At 44.3% G+C, this 13893-nt stretch overlaps 1 protein-coding gene across 1 annotated transcript in view; it reads right to left on the reverse strand.

The window, feature by feature from the left end:
- Positions 1-9593, reverse strand: part of Map3k3 (mitogen-activated protein kinase kinase kinase 3) — a 92046-nt gene extending 82453 nt beyond the window's left edge. The window contains exon 1 of the mRNA XM_041635847.1: positions 9243-9593. Coding sequence (XP_041491781.1) covers positions 9243-9246 — 4 coding nt within the window. The 5' untranslated portion in view covers positions 9247-9593. The remainder of the gene's footprint in view (positions 1-9242) is intronic.
- Positions 9594-13893: the final 4300 nt, after the last annotated feature.

The following is a 13893-nucleotide window of genomic DNA, read 5'->3' on the forward strand; positions in this document are numbered from 1 at the left end:
GAGAAACTAAAAAAGAAAAGAAAAAAGAACAAAAAAGAAAAAAAGTTTTAAAGTTTAAAAAAAAACTCTTGGAGTAAAAGCATAAACAATCTGGGAGTGGTGGCACCGTCTTTAATCCAAGCAATGGAAGACAGAGGAAGGTAGACCTTTTGAGTTTGTGAGGCCAGTTAAGTCTCCATAAACAATTCCAGGCCAGTCACGACTACATAGTCTGTCTGAGACAGATACCCTGCCTCAAAAACAAACAAATAAATAAGTAAACTTTAAAAAAGAATAAACAAATACAATGTCATTTTTAAAAGCAGATTGAAGAAACAGGCATGTTGACACACACCTATAATTTCATCACTCAAGGGGCTGGAGAGATGGCTCAGCAGTTAAGAGCACTGACTGCTCTTCCAGAGGTCCTGAGTTCAATTCCCAGCCACCACATGGTGGCTCACAATCACCTGTAATGAGATCTGGTGCCCTCTTCTGGCCTGCAAGCAGGATACTGTATACATATTAAATAAACCTTTAAAAAAAAAAAGAAAATTTCATCATTCAAGATAGTAACTCAGGTATGAGGCCAAACTGGGATAGAGTGAGACCCTATCTCAAAAAAAATAAATAAAAATAAAACACAAACATATACACCCCACATGGCCAAACCAGGTAAGATGGCATATGCCTCCAAATTCAGCCCTAGAGAAACTGAAGCAGGAGGATCACAGCAAGTTCAAGGCCAGATTGGCTTATATAATAAGACCTGTACTTAAACAAACAAAGTAAGCTGGTATGGACAATATACAAACCAGTCTACATAAATACAAATATATGAAAATATTTTTTGAAATGTGAGTAGCAAGAATTTATATATAATTTCACATAATCATTAACAGATTAGATTCTTTCAGAAAAGCAAACTATTTTAGCTATGCCAGAAAGCTCACAAAGTGAGCTGAAAGAGAAAAAAATAAATAAAAATTATCAAATAAGGGATAAAGATGGAAATAAATAATTAAGAAAGAAGTCAGGTGGTAGGCCCCTCAAAAAGCCAAAAGATGTTGGACAGTGGTGGTGCACGTCTTGAATTCCAGCAAGTGGGAGGCAGACACAGGTGGGTTTCTGTGAGTTCGAAGCCAGCCAGACGTAGCAAGTGCCAAGCAGGCTCCAAAGCTATACAGAGAAACCCTGTCTCCAAAAAAAAAAAAAAAAAAAAAACAAAACAAAAAAACAAAACAAAACAAAACCAATCAAACAAATAAAAAAAGAAATGAGGGCTATTTGTTGTTGCATACCTACAATCCTAGCACTTGAGAGATGGAAAGAAGCAGGAGTTCAAGGTTATCCTCAGCTATATCGCAAGTTCCAGGCCAGCTAAGAATAAATGAGAATCTGTGGTGATGGCTCACTGGGTGAAGGCACTTGCTGCTTGAGTTGGATCTCTGGGACCCACACGGAGGAAGGTGAGAGCCATCTAAATCTCTACACACATGTACCATGGCACATGTGCCCTGCCAATCCATAAAAATGCACACGTAAGATAAATAAATATATGTTAAAAGAAAGGAATCTAGGAAGGGTATAATGTGTATTCAAAGAAAACAAGGAATTTATGAAACAAGGACCAGAGATCAAGCTTTAAAATGGAAACACCGGTTGGCAAGATGGCTCAGCAGGGAAAAGGGCTTTGCCATCAAGCCTTACAAACTAAGTTTGATTCCTGGAACCCACATAGTGGTAGGAGAGAAATGACCTACACACATACACTGTGGCACATGTGAACATGTACCTGATGCACACACAAGAAGGAAGGGAGGGGGAGGGAGGTAGAGGCTCCGAAGAAATCACAAGCAAGTAGGTACCTGCAATTTTCGGCACCCTGTGCTTTTTCTTCTCTTCTTTCTGACTTATGGTGTGGGGCAATATACCCCCCTTTCTGGCTCCAGTAGGAAGTTACTTTTCCACACTGAACTTCTATCTGAAAGGCCTGTAAGGTACTTCCCTTTTATGAGTTCTCTTGGTTAACCCAGAAAAATTAGAGGAAGTACCATGTCTTGTAATAAACATTATCATCCTACAAGGTATCTATTTACTACTCCACACACTCTCTTTTCCGCATTTACAAATCCACAAAGTAATATTTTGTTGGTGGTGGTTTTTTGAGACAGGATCTCTCTAGGTAGCCCTGGTTGTCCTGGAGCTTGCTATGTATACCAGGCTGGCTTCAAACTCAGAGATCAGCCTGCCTTTCTCCCAAGCACCGGGATTAAAGGAGTGTACCACCACACCCAGTCTAAAGTAATATTTTAATCTTTGTTTTCACTTAACTAATGATGTTATTTCTTCATCTTGCCAAGGCTCTGTCTTAGCTCTGCCAGGTCATCTGATCAGACTGCTCAACTCAAGAGAGCCCGTGTTTCAGAGTCGCTGCATCAGATTTTACTTTCTCTCCATGACAGTTCCATTTCATGTATGTCTACTGCCTCTACTCTGACCATATTCAGACAAAAACCATTATACACACAAAATATTGCTTCTTCAAGAACCTGAGTGAAGATTGGTGAGATGGAGTCTGTAAAGAGGAAGTCATGGAAGCCTAATGCTCAGATCCACAGTGAAAGGAAAGAACTGACTTCCAAAAGTTGTGTTTTGACGTGCACACACACACACAAACACACTAAAAAAAAACTTTAAAGAGCATGGTCCAGCCAGGTATAATGATGCACACCTATTGATCCCAGCACTCAGGAAATGGAGACAGAAGGATCAGGAGTTCATGGGCAAGTTTAGCGTGGGTCAAATGAGACCTAGTTTCAAAAAACACACAGAAAATGGTTGAAGTCAAGAGTGGTGACTCACATCTGTAATCCATAGGAGGTAGAGGCAGGTGGATCTCTATGAATTTCAGGCCAGGTTGATTCACATAGCAAGTTCCAGGCCAGCCAGAGCTACAGGTTAAGGCCCTGTCTCAACCCCTCCTCAAAACTTTAAAGAAAATGTAATTTTTATAAAGAACAGTATTGAGCCAAGAAGTGGTAGTGCATGCCTTTAATCCCAGCACTGGGGAGATGCGCCTCTGCATGAGGACCGCTCTGAGTTTAAGGCCAGCCTGGTCTATAGAGTAAGTTCCAGGACAGTCAGGGATACACAGAGAAACCCTATTTTGAAAAACTAGATAGATAGATAGATAGATAGATAGATAGACAAACAGATAGATAAAAGCAGTATTGAAGTTTTGCTAAAGGTTAAATACTGATATTTATTGTTCTGTTACTAGAATATATAACAATCTACCAAAATTAACTAATGGATCTAAATTTTTTTTTTATATTTTTATGGTTAATTTAACTTTATTTTTATGTGTGAATGTGTCAGATACCCTGCAACTGGATCTTCAGACAGTTGTGAGCTACCATGTGGGTGCTGGGAATTGAACTCGGGTCCTCTGGAAGAGCAGTCAGTGCTCTTAACCACTGAGCCATATCTCCAGCCCCTGGATCTAAATTTTTAAATACACATTACAAAGTAAAGCACTACTTTCTTGTAAGACTCAATAGAATCACCATTTTACACCTTCATATGTGTATTCATTAAAAGATCCTGTGCATGTTCCTGTGGAGGTCAAAGGTTGGTATCAGATATCTTCCTGTACATCTCTCCACCACAATTTGGGGACTGGAACTCATCTATGTGGCTAGGTTGGCTGGCCAACAAGCCCCAAGAATCCTCTTGTAGGCCTCCCCAGGCACAAACTACCATACCTGGCTTTCCAAATAGGTACTAGGGATTTGAACTCTGGTTCAAGCTTGCACAGCAAGTACAGAACAAACTAACTGTCAGCTCCTCTTCGCTGTATTTTAACATTTGATGGAACTAATTTAAAGAATGTTTATGTGTATGTGTGTTGGTGTGTCATAACCCTTAAATTATAGAATTGGTCTCTTCTTGCAAACAATTATACACTTTTGGCAGAGCACCTACACTCACTTACTGGTCGAGCATACCTAATCTAAAACTCCAAAATCTGAAACAGACTAGGGATACTAATCCAGTAAGGTCTAGGCAAGTATTCCCAAATACTTTCAAAGGTGGGGGGGAGGCTACTGGTGAGATGGCTAAGTGGCTAGGAGCACTTGTTGCTGTTGCAGAGGACCTGAGTTCAATTCCCAGTACCAACGTGTTGGTTAAAAACCATTTGTAATTCGTCAGGCGGTGGTGGTGCATGCCTTTAACCCCAGCACTTGGGAGGCAGAGGCAGGTGGATGTTTATGAGCTCGAGGCCAGCCTGGTCTACAGCGTGAGTTCCAGAATAGTCAGGACTATTCCACAGAGAAACCCTATCTCAAAAAAACAGGGAAAAAAATCATCTGTAACTCTAGTTCCAGGGGATCTGATACCCTCTTTTGACCACTGACAGCATCAATAATACACATGGTACACATGCTGACATGTGGACAAAACACAAGTAAAACAACTAAGTCAAATAAAGTTTTAAACTACAAAACCTGAAACATTTCTGATTCTCAGTATAAGTCAGATCTTAAGGGTCTCACACATGCTAGAGGGCACTCTACCACTGAGCTATATCCCTAGCCCTGATCCTAAGCACTTTAGATAAAGAATATTCTACCTAAATATGTTTGCACATTTCTGCTTCACCTTACCTCCCTGTAACCTCTTAGAACAGAATGATGCAGGTCCAGGGCTTAATACTACACCTGAATATAGGATGTTCTTGTCAAATGGGCAAACAAAACAGAAAAACTTGCACTCTCTGTATTTCCCTAAGTAATGTTTAGTTGAAAGCAAATTTACTTTTTACAAAAATAAAATCTAAAATCTTGTTTCAAAATCCAAAACTACAGCCAAGGCTACACAGAGAAACCCTGTTTCAGAAGAAAAAAAAAATCAAAACCAATTTTATTTATTTTTTTCGTTTTGATTTTGAATCCTGGTCTCAAATAGCCCAAATAGGCTTCCCATTTGCTATTCAGTAAGAACGGCCTTGAATTCCTGATCTACCTCTACCTCCCAAGTGCTGAGAATGGAGGCACTACCATTAGGCCTACTACCAGTTACCATTCATTCTTTATCTTCCTTTATTCATTTATCCTTTATTTTGTGTGCATGTTTGTGCATATATATATGAGTGTGTGGGAATGTGCACCTGTTCACATATATGTGAAAAGCAGAACAAGACTCCAGGTGTCTTCTATCTTCCCCACCTTTCTGCCTTGAAATGGGGGTCTCTCACTGAACTGGAGGTACACCATTTAGGCTCGGCTGGCTAGCCAGGCAGGAAACTCAAGATCCACCTGTTGGGGTTACAGCTTTAAAGCCATTCTTGACTTTTAATGTGGACACTAGGAATTCAAACTTGGGAGTAAATGCTTGCAGAGCAAGTACTCTTATGCACTAAAGCCATCTTTCCTGCCCCCAATTCTCATTTTAAAAAATCTGGGCTGGAGAGATAGCTCTCAATGGTTAAGAGCCCTAGCTGTTCTTCTAGAGGACAGAGGTGCAATTCCTAGCACTCACATGGCTGCTTACCACTGTCTGTTACCCCGGTTCCAGAGGCGACTCCATGGGCAGCAGGCACAGGTGTGTGTGGGAAACACATTACACATTAAAAAACAATTTTAAAAATATATAAAAATTCTACTCATGAGTCTTGTATAGATGGCCTCAGCTCCTGAGGGACTGGGGAGATTATTCAGTGGTTAAGAGCTCTTCCTGTTCTTCTAAAGAACTCGAGCTCGGCTTGTAGTACTCTTATCAGGCTGCTCATAACCTCGTGAAAACACAGTTTCAGTGGCTCTAACACTCTCTTTTGACATTCACAAAAACACATACACATAAATAAAAATAAACCTTTAAAAAAGAACAAAAACAAAATCTATTCATAGTATAGGTGCTAATTTATTAAACTGATTCAGGGTTCTCTCAGAATAGTTATTAATCTTGAGTCTACTACATGGGGGTTAGATTGTAACCAAATGAGACTGTTCTTAGGTGTTTCCAAATGCCCTGGAACCCTAGAAACACAGACCTAGTTCTGTAAATTATAAGTATTTCAACTCTAAATCAAGCGATCAGCCCAAACCAACCATCTTTAATCCTGTATCCAGTTCCCTAGATTCCTGTAATATTTCCAAATCCCATTTACCCCTTTTTTGTTTGTTTGTTTGAGACAGGGTTTCTCTGTGAAATAGTTCTGGTTATCCTAGAACTCGCTCTGTAGATCAGGCTGGCCTTGAACTCACAGAGATCCACTTGCCTCTGCCTCCCAAATGCTGGGATTAGAGGAACGCACCACCACTGTCCAGTCCATTTGCCCATTTTTAATACATTCCATTACGCTTCAGATTACATTTAGAAAAAGAGCAAATAAACACTAGCAAATAAATCCCAGGAATTATTAACAGTATTACTATAATTTTTGGAAGAAATTCTAGTATGTCCAAAAAAAAAAAAAGTCCACCTCAATTTCAATAGTCACATAGTATCAAAGCCAAAAACCAGCCAAACAAACAGACAGAAAAAGATTTCCTATTATTTACGAGGGTAAGTGTCATTTCCAGTTTCCACTAGATGTTTGCTGGGGCTAAAAGACAATATAAAACCTGACATGTTTTCATTAATAAGTCAAGTTGTCAAACAGGCTCCAGTCTGGAGCATAGAACAGCTCAGGAAAACATGACTATAAATCAAAGCACCTGTAGGGCAGAGATGCAAATTAGTTCTAGCCCTTTAGTCACTGACTTGGAGTTTAAGAGTAGTTAAAATATTAAAAACTTTCTTTCAGTACACGTTTGAGTTTGTTTATTAAGTTTTAGGTGCTGGGGAAGCAGAGGAAGAAGGATTACTACAAGTTCAAGGACAGCCTGGTCCACACAGCACGGTTACAGGGTAGCTAGGGCTACACAGGGTGACCCTGTCTCAGAACAAAAAAAAAAAAAGAGAGAAAGAAAGAAAAGAAATTCAAGAGAGCCGGGCGGTGGTGGCGCACGCCTTTAATCCCAGCACTCACGCAGAGGCAGGTGGATCTCTGTGAGTTCGAGGCCAGCCTGGTCTACAAAGGGAGTTCCAGGACAGGCTCCAAAGCTACAGAGAAACCCTGTCTCGAAAAACCAAAAAAAAAAAAGAAATTCAAGAGAAAGCACAGGGGCTGGGCTGTGGTGATGCACACCTTTAATCCCAGAATTTGGGAGACAGAGGCAAGCAGAACTCTGTGAGTTCGAGGCCAGTCTGGTCTACAAGAACTAGTTCCAGGACAGCTAGTACTATTACACAGAGAAACCCTGTCTCGGGGAGAGGGGGGCACAGGGATGCAGGTCAATGATAATGCACTTGCCTAGCATTAACAGGGCTAGGATTTGGTGCCCAGCACTGGAAATTAAAACACACACACACACATGTAAAAAGTAACATGGGGGTCAAATAAGAAGATACCAAGTTCCCTATTCTTTTTTCTTTGGGACTTTACCCACATAGTTTCCTTCCTCCCAGCATCACCTTTCCATATATTTAAACACTTACTGAAAACATTTCCAAACGTGAAAACAGGCTCTTATCTATTTTCATTTTAGATGATGAGATGTGACCCACATTATCCAGGCATTCACATTGGTTTTGCAAACAAAAAGTTACATGTGAGGTCTGTGCGTGAAGCTTAAAACTCGCCCACAGACAAGAGGGAAAACTTACTAGACTATCACAATATAAATCCATAATTCAAAGATTTTGCTTCAGTACTGTAGCACAAGATAAATGTTTGATGCCTGGGAGACAAAAAGAATCCTCTGCCCTATTTATAATAAACACTCCATAAATACTTATTGTAATATATGTATTATAAATATTTATCTATTTGTGAAGCCTTACTGGGTTCCTTTTGTGTCTAATTCTCAGATGAGACCTCTGTAGAGAAAAAACAAACAAACCCTGAACAGGAAGGGAACAGAAAAGCCAGCAAATGAACAAACCCTTTCCATACTGTATGCGGGGCACACTGGGGGAAAAGCAAATCATTTAAAATCAGAGTAAAGAGGCAGACCAAAACTGAGTCAATGTGCCACTGTACCCCCACTTAACCGCCTACAAAAATGACTTGACCTTCCTATAGGGCAAAGCAAACACTAGCATTCCAGTTTCATTTGGGCCACTTCATAGAAGCACTGGATACTTCTCTGTAAAGGAGACTTTCACTAAATTTTACCCGTCTTACTTAGGACAATACTGAATATTTTGCAGAACCTGACTGAGACCAGAAACAAGAGCATCGCCAACACCTGCCCCAACTGGAGAAGCAAAGCATATTTAAAATGTCACACGCTCCTTAGATGAGTCTTTTCGTAAAGTACCAAAATTACGCAAATATAATTCAGTTCAAATATTATGTGGAAGACATTAAAAGCTTTTCTTAGATTACATCTTCACAGCAGAACTGCAAATAGTGACAAAAAGGAAATGATTTCATAGTCATTCTTTTGTGTAGCGAATGCCTCTTTCAAAAGTTACATAGTTTCAGGGATAAATAGCCCAGGATAAAAATAATAGCCATTGGATTTTTCCAAAAGTAGGGTTTGAGCTATAACCCACAGCACCCATCATTCTTAACTTCCCGTAATCTGCGAGGAGCACAGATCACATTTCCCAAGCCCGCTTTTGCTAACAGGGTTCCGCGTCGAATCGTCTCGCAGTCCCGCATACCCTCCCCCCCTTCTGCGCAGGGGAGCGCACGGAGCTCGAGAGCAAAGCCCCGGGAACTCACAGGCCAGCCTGTGTGAGCAAAGGGAAGGAAATGACACAGGCAGGAAAAAAAAAAAAAAAGCAAATCAAGGAAAAGACACAACAGCAGCTGGGCCTGCACCAGGCTCCAGCCCCGGCCCCACACTGAGCTCCGGCTCCCCCACCCTCAAGCTCGCGGGCCAGCTCGCTGGGGACCGGAGTGGGCGGCCCCGCCGAGCACGGGCCTCGGTCCTGCAGACCCCTCCCCGGGATGCGCCGGCCGCGTGCCCAGAAAGAGAGCTGCCCAGTGGATCTGGCCGGCAGGGCACCCCCGGAGGGTCCCAGCAGCCAGACCCGCCGCCCGGGTAGCGGCGCCGCGAACGGGCGAGCCGTCCTCGGTCCCCAGCCCCGGGCCCGGCAGGCTGTCCATGCCTGTCAGGCGGCGGCCCAGGGTCCTCCTCCCCTCTGCCCGGGGCGGGGCGTCGCGAAGCTGCGCGGGTCCAGGCCGGGGCGGTGGCGGTACTCACCCATGGTGGCGATGGCGGCGGCGGCGGCTACAGTCCCGAAGTGTCACCTCCGCAGCCTGGGCTGCATGCCGGGGGAGCAGGCGGCGGGGACGGCAGCGGGCCTGGCTCCGCTCGGGGGCCGCGAGCTGCGCTGGCTGCGCTCGGGGCCCCCGCCGCCTCCCCAGGCTCCGGCTCCGGCCGCGGCCGGGCGCTGTGGCATGAGCAGGGTGGCCCGCTACATCCCCGGAGCTCCCCGGCTCGGCCCAGCCCGGCCTCGGCGGCGCCGCTCGGCCCGCCCGCCCGCCAGTCCCGAAGTCCAGAAGTCGCTCCGTCCGGCCACTGTTCTCCACCTCAGGAACGCTCCGAAAAACAAACCGCTGGGCGCGCAGCTAGCTTCGCTGTCCGTCACTCATGCCAGCGCCCGCCAATCCCAGGCAGTCGCTGGGCCTTGGCCCCACCCCCACTCACGCTGCCAGCCAATAACCGGGAGGGAGTCGGATCCTCCCGCCCCTCCTCCGCTCGCTCCCAACACCCTCACTCTCGGCCGCCAGCTAATCACGACGAACCAATCCCGCCTACCCTCACAGGATGCCAATGGGCGAAGTCAGGACGATTTCCGAGGGCGGTCTAGAACCTGCCAATCACCGAGAGACAGCGCCCGTCCTCTCGCTCCTAGCCAATCACGGACAGAGCGCTGAGCCCCGCTCCGGTGCGTCGCGAGCTGGCGCCCTAGGCCTCTCTTGCCCAAGGTATGGGCTGCTCCAATCACAGCTCCGGCCTGAGGCTCCGCCCACAACTCCACCTCTTCTCAGTCGCGGAACCCGGGGCGAGCGCGCGGGCTGGCGCCGTTCCCCTCGGCGGCTGCTCTGCTCCTTGGTTTCGTGGAGGCGTTTTCTGTAGCGGCAGAGGCCCTCGGAAAACCGGAACCTTCGGCCGTCCGATTGTCGCGACCTCGCCGTCCTGACGTGTCCCTCCCCTGCTGGTGCGAAGCGTCTGGCACGGGATGGGCGGGGAAATTTTGGCCCGGCGCTTCCAGGCTTGAGGCTACTGCGCTCCACGGTCCCTCTAGGCAGCCCACGGCTCCAGATGCCGCTGTTGCCTGCAGAATGGCGGTCTTGCTACTTCTCTCATTGCCCTGGGTCTCAGACCTTCGAGGCTACACCCATGGGTCCTGATTCCTCCATCCCCAAAGGCTAGAGAAGTGCTGGAATCTGGATCCCCACATTCTGAATTCTGCTAGAGTTGCTTTTGGACAACAGTTTTGCTCTTAGAATTTTATAAAAGCGGGAGACGTTTTAAAAAGAAAAGTGCTGGAAAAGTAGAGAGAAACTCTCTACCCTGGAGATAGTTTTATCCATTTCTATCTAGATATACAACGTTTGACAAAAAAATAACTCCATATTGTTTTGTGGTGTGCTTACACTTTTATAAGTGTTTCCTGTGCCACTAAATATTGTCTCAAAAACAATTGTACTGGCTGTGTGATATTTCAAAAGAGCATTGTGATTAATTTTCCAACTCCCATTGCTTCAACAATTTATACACCGAGTTTTTGGATTCCAGCTCTACCCAGTTAATGTGGATTCCCTTTCTCTGGACACTGTTCTAATGCCATATTTCAGATTACAGGATAGTCTTCAGATGCCATTTTCATCTGCCATCTAGAAACCCTTACCTTAGGTGGTGCTTTGCCTGGAGTGTCAAATCTCTTCAGTGTTTCAGACAACCCTTTTTTTCTTCATCATTCCTACCCCCACCCCCATAATATTTAACTCTCTCTTCTTCTCTCTCTCTCTCTCTCCCTCTCTGTTGTTGAGACAAAGAGTCTTCTTCTAGGTAACTTACAGTGTCATGGGACTGCCATGTTGACTAATCCGGTCTGAAACACAGATCTGCCTGCCTCTGCCTCCCAAGTGCTGGGATTAAAGGCTTGTGCCACTATGCCCAACTTGTTTTCCTTCAACAGACTTTCAAGTCTCGTGTTCTCTCACTTGATTAAGTCCCCAATTTACTGAAGTTCCTTATCTAGAATAATCTTTTCTTCTGGAGAGGAAAACATCAGCCATTTACTAGATGCCAGGCATGTAATCTCACTTAACGTCTCCAGTAGCTGACCTAAATAAGCTTCTTCCTTCTACCTTTCCTCCAAAGGCCTTCTTTGTAAATTTCATTTCCACTGTTTGTCTCCCAGCCACCAAAGCCAAAAACAAAAGCATCTCCATACTGCAGTTACCTTATGTGCTGAGGATTCCCTCCCAGGCAGGTCTTTGTTCCGAGCTCCAGAAGTACTACTCTTGAGTATCCTACAGACACCTCAAATTCTACAGGTTCAAACTGAACCCATCACTTTCCTCTGCTGTTCCATATTTCCTGTTCATTTTCAGTTTCCCCAAGGAAGACACTGAGCTATCAGTGAGCTCTTCTCCATTTTCCTTCCCCAGCCACCAATCTTAATGCCTCTCTTCTATCCTAGCCCTACTAGCCCAGTTTAAACCATCAAAATCTCTCTTTCTCTTTTTGGTTTTTCGAGACACGGTCTCTCTGTAGCTTTGGAGCCTGTACTGGCACTAGCTCTGTAAATCAGGCTGGCCTCAAACTCACAGAGATCCTCTTGAGTGCTGGGATTAAAGGTTTGCACCACCACCGCCCGGCTCCATCAAAATCTCTTAAAGTTGTGTTCACACCACAGTGATCTTTCTATCAGACACATGATCCTAGCAAACCCTATTTACACACTTATCCCATCAGTTTTAACATGAATCAAATGGGGCTGGAGAGATGGCTCAGTAGTAAGTGCTGGCTGCTCTTCCAGAGAACCCAGGTTCAGTTCCTAGCACCCACACTGGCCGGCTCACAACTGCCTGTCAATCTGGCTCCAAGGCATTGAACCTCCTCTAAACTCCACAGGCACCACGCATATATGTCATACATATACATACATTATTCAGGCACACACACATACCAATAAATAATTCCTCAAATAAATCTCAACTTTTCAATCTATCCCCACCCCTCCCCACATAGTCCTGTGTGTACTATGTTCTTCTGTATTGAATGTTCTCCATTTCTGCTCCCATTCACATTCCTTCAGGGGAGAATTAGTCCTCGGTTCTCCATCACTCCTTGAGGAAGCTTCCCCTACCTCTCAAATGGGGCTAAGGCCCTTTGATGTGCTCTCAGGGCACCTGGAACTTTCTTCATCCAAGCACTTATTCTGCTCTAATGTAACTGCAATTTGCAAAATAAGCAGAGAAACAGGAGCTGTCACGTGGAGGGGGGTAGGGTCCAGTGGTAATGGTTCATTCACCCAGCATGTGCAAGACCTTGGGTTCGCGCCCCTAGCACTTGGGGGTGGGGGCGTACAAGTGAGCAAGAAAGCAGTTGTCATTCAAATTGGCATGCCAACTACCTTTAATAGTATATTCATAATACCTGCTGGGTGTAGTAGGGCACATGTGCCTGTTATCCTAGCACTCAGTGGGCAAAGGCAGGAAGATTGCCTCACGATGAAGGCCCCTAGTTTACACAGCAAGGTCCACTCCTCAGGACCACATAACAGAGCATGACCCTATCTCAAAACAACAAAGTGTGTGAGTGTGTGTGTGTGTGTGTGTTGAATGTCAAATGGGAACACTCGTAATTGAATGCAATTTCCACAGTTATGCTTAGTCGTGTATTTTATCTTCTCTCTGGGGGTTGCTTTCTCCCCTCTCTTCATTACTACTGTGTGGAGCCTCCGAGCTGGGCCACGCCTTTCAAAGGCTGTCTCCCAGTTTTATACTGGCTGGCCTCTGGGTATCTGAGTCACACCCACTCCTAGTGCCAGGGCCTGAGAAAGTGCAGCCCAATTACATGCTAGCCACACACTTTCATTCTTTTAAGAACATAGTGACAATGGGACACAGAAGTAACAATAAAAACAATAAATGGATTGTCTTAGGGGAAAGATCAATGGATTTGATTCACAAAAGAAAAATACCAGTAAACCTATCACCTGATTTATGAAAATTTTTTAAATTCAGAGATAGAGCAGGGTCCATTTTAGATTACCTGTTGAACCAGTTAGTTTACATGTCATCAAGGAACAATATGCATACCTTATAGAAGATTATTTCAAATATGATTTCTTAAAAATTACTATTTTCTTTTTCTTTTTTTCTTTTTTGTTTTTTTTGGATTCCTTTTTTTTTAATTTATTATATATTCAACATTCCTTCCCTGTATGCTTGCATGCCAGAAGAGGGCACCAGATCTCATTATAGATGGCTGTGAGCCACCATGTGGTTGCTGGAAATTGAACTCAGGACCTCTGGAAGAGCAGTCAGTGCTCTTAACCTCTGAGCCATCTCTCCAGCCCCCTGGTATTTTCTTCTAAATAAAATCCCAACACTTGAGAGGCAGAGACAGGTAGATCTTTGTGAGTTTGAGACCATCCTGGTCTACAGAGTGAGTTCCAGGACAGGCTCCAAAGCTACAGAGAAACCCTGTCTCAAAAAACCAAAAAAGAAAAAAAAAATAGTATTCATTTTAAAACCACACTGGTAAAAACTTATCCCAAACAGTACTTTATAAGTAAGCAAAAGTAAAGTCATTGTAGCTCTTTTCTAAGTAGATACCCAAATAGCCACTGATAGAGAGAATGGCTAAACAAATTATGATATAGTAATATAAT

Source organism: Microtus oregoni, unplaced genomic scaffold (assembly GCF_018167655.1).
Source record: "Microtus oregoni isolate MIOR12 unplaced genomic scaffold, Mior012 000048F_ref0000485, whole genome shotgun sequence".
Classification (NCBI taxonomy): domain Eukaryota; kingdom Metazoa; phylum Chordata; class Mammalia; order Rodentia; family Cricetidae; genus Microtus; species Microtus oregoni.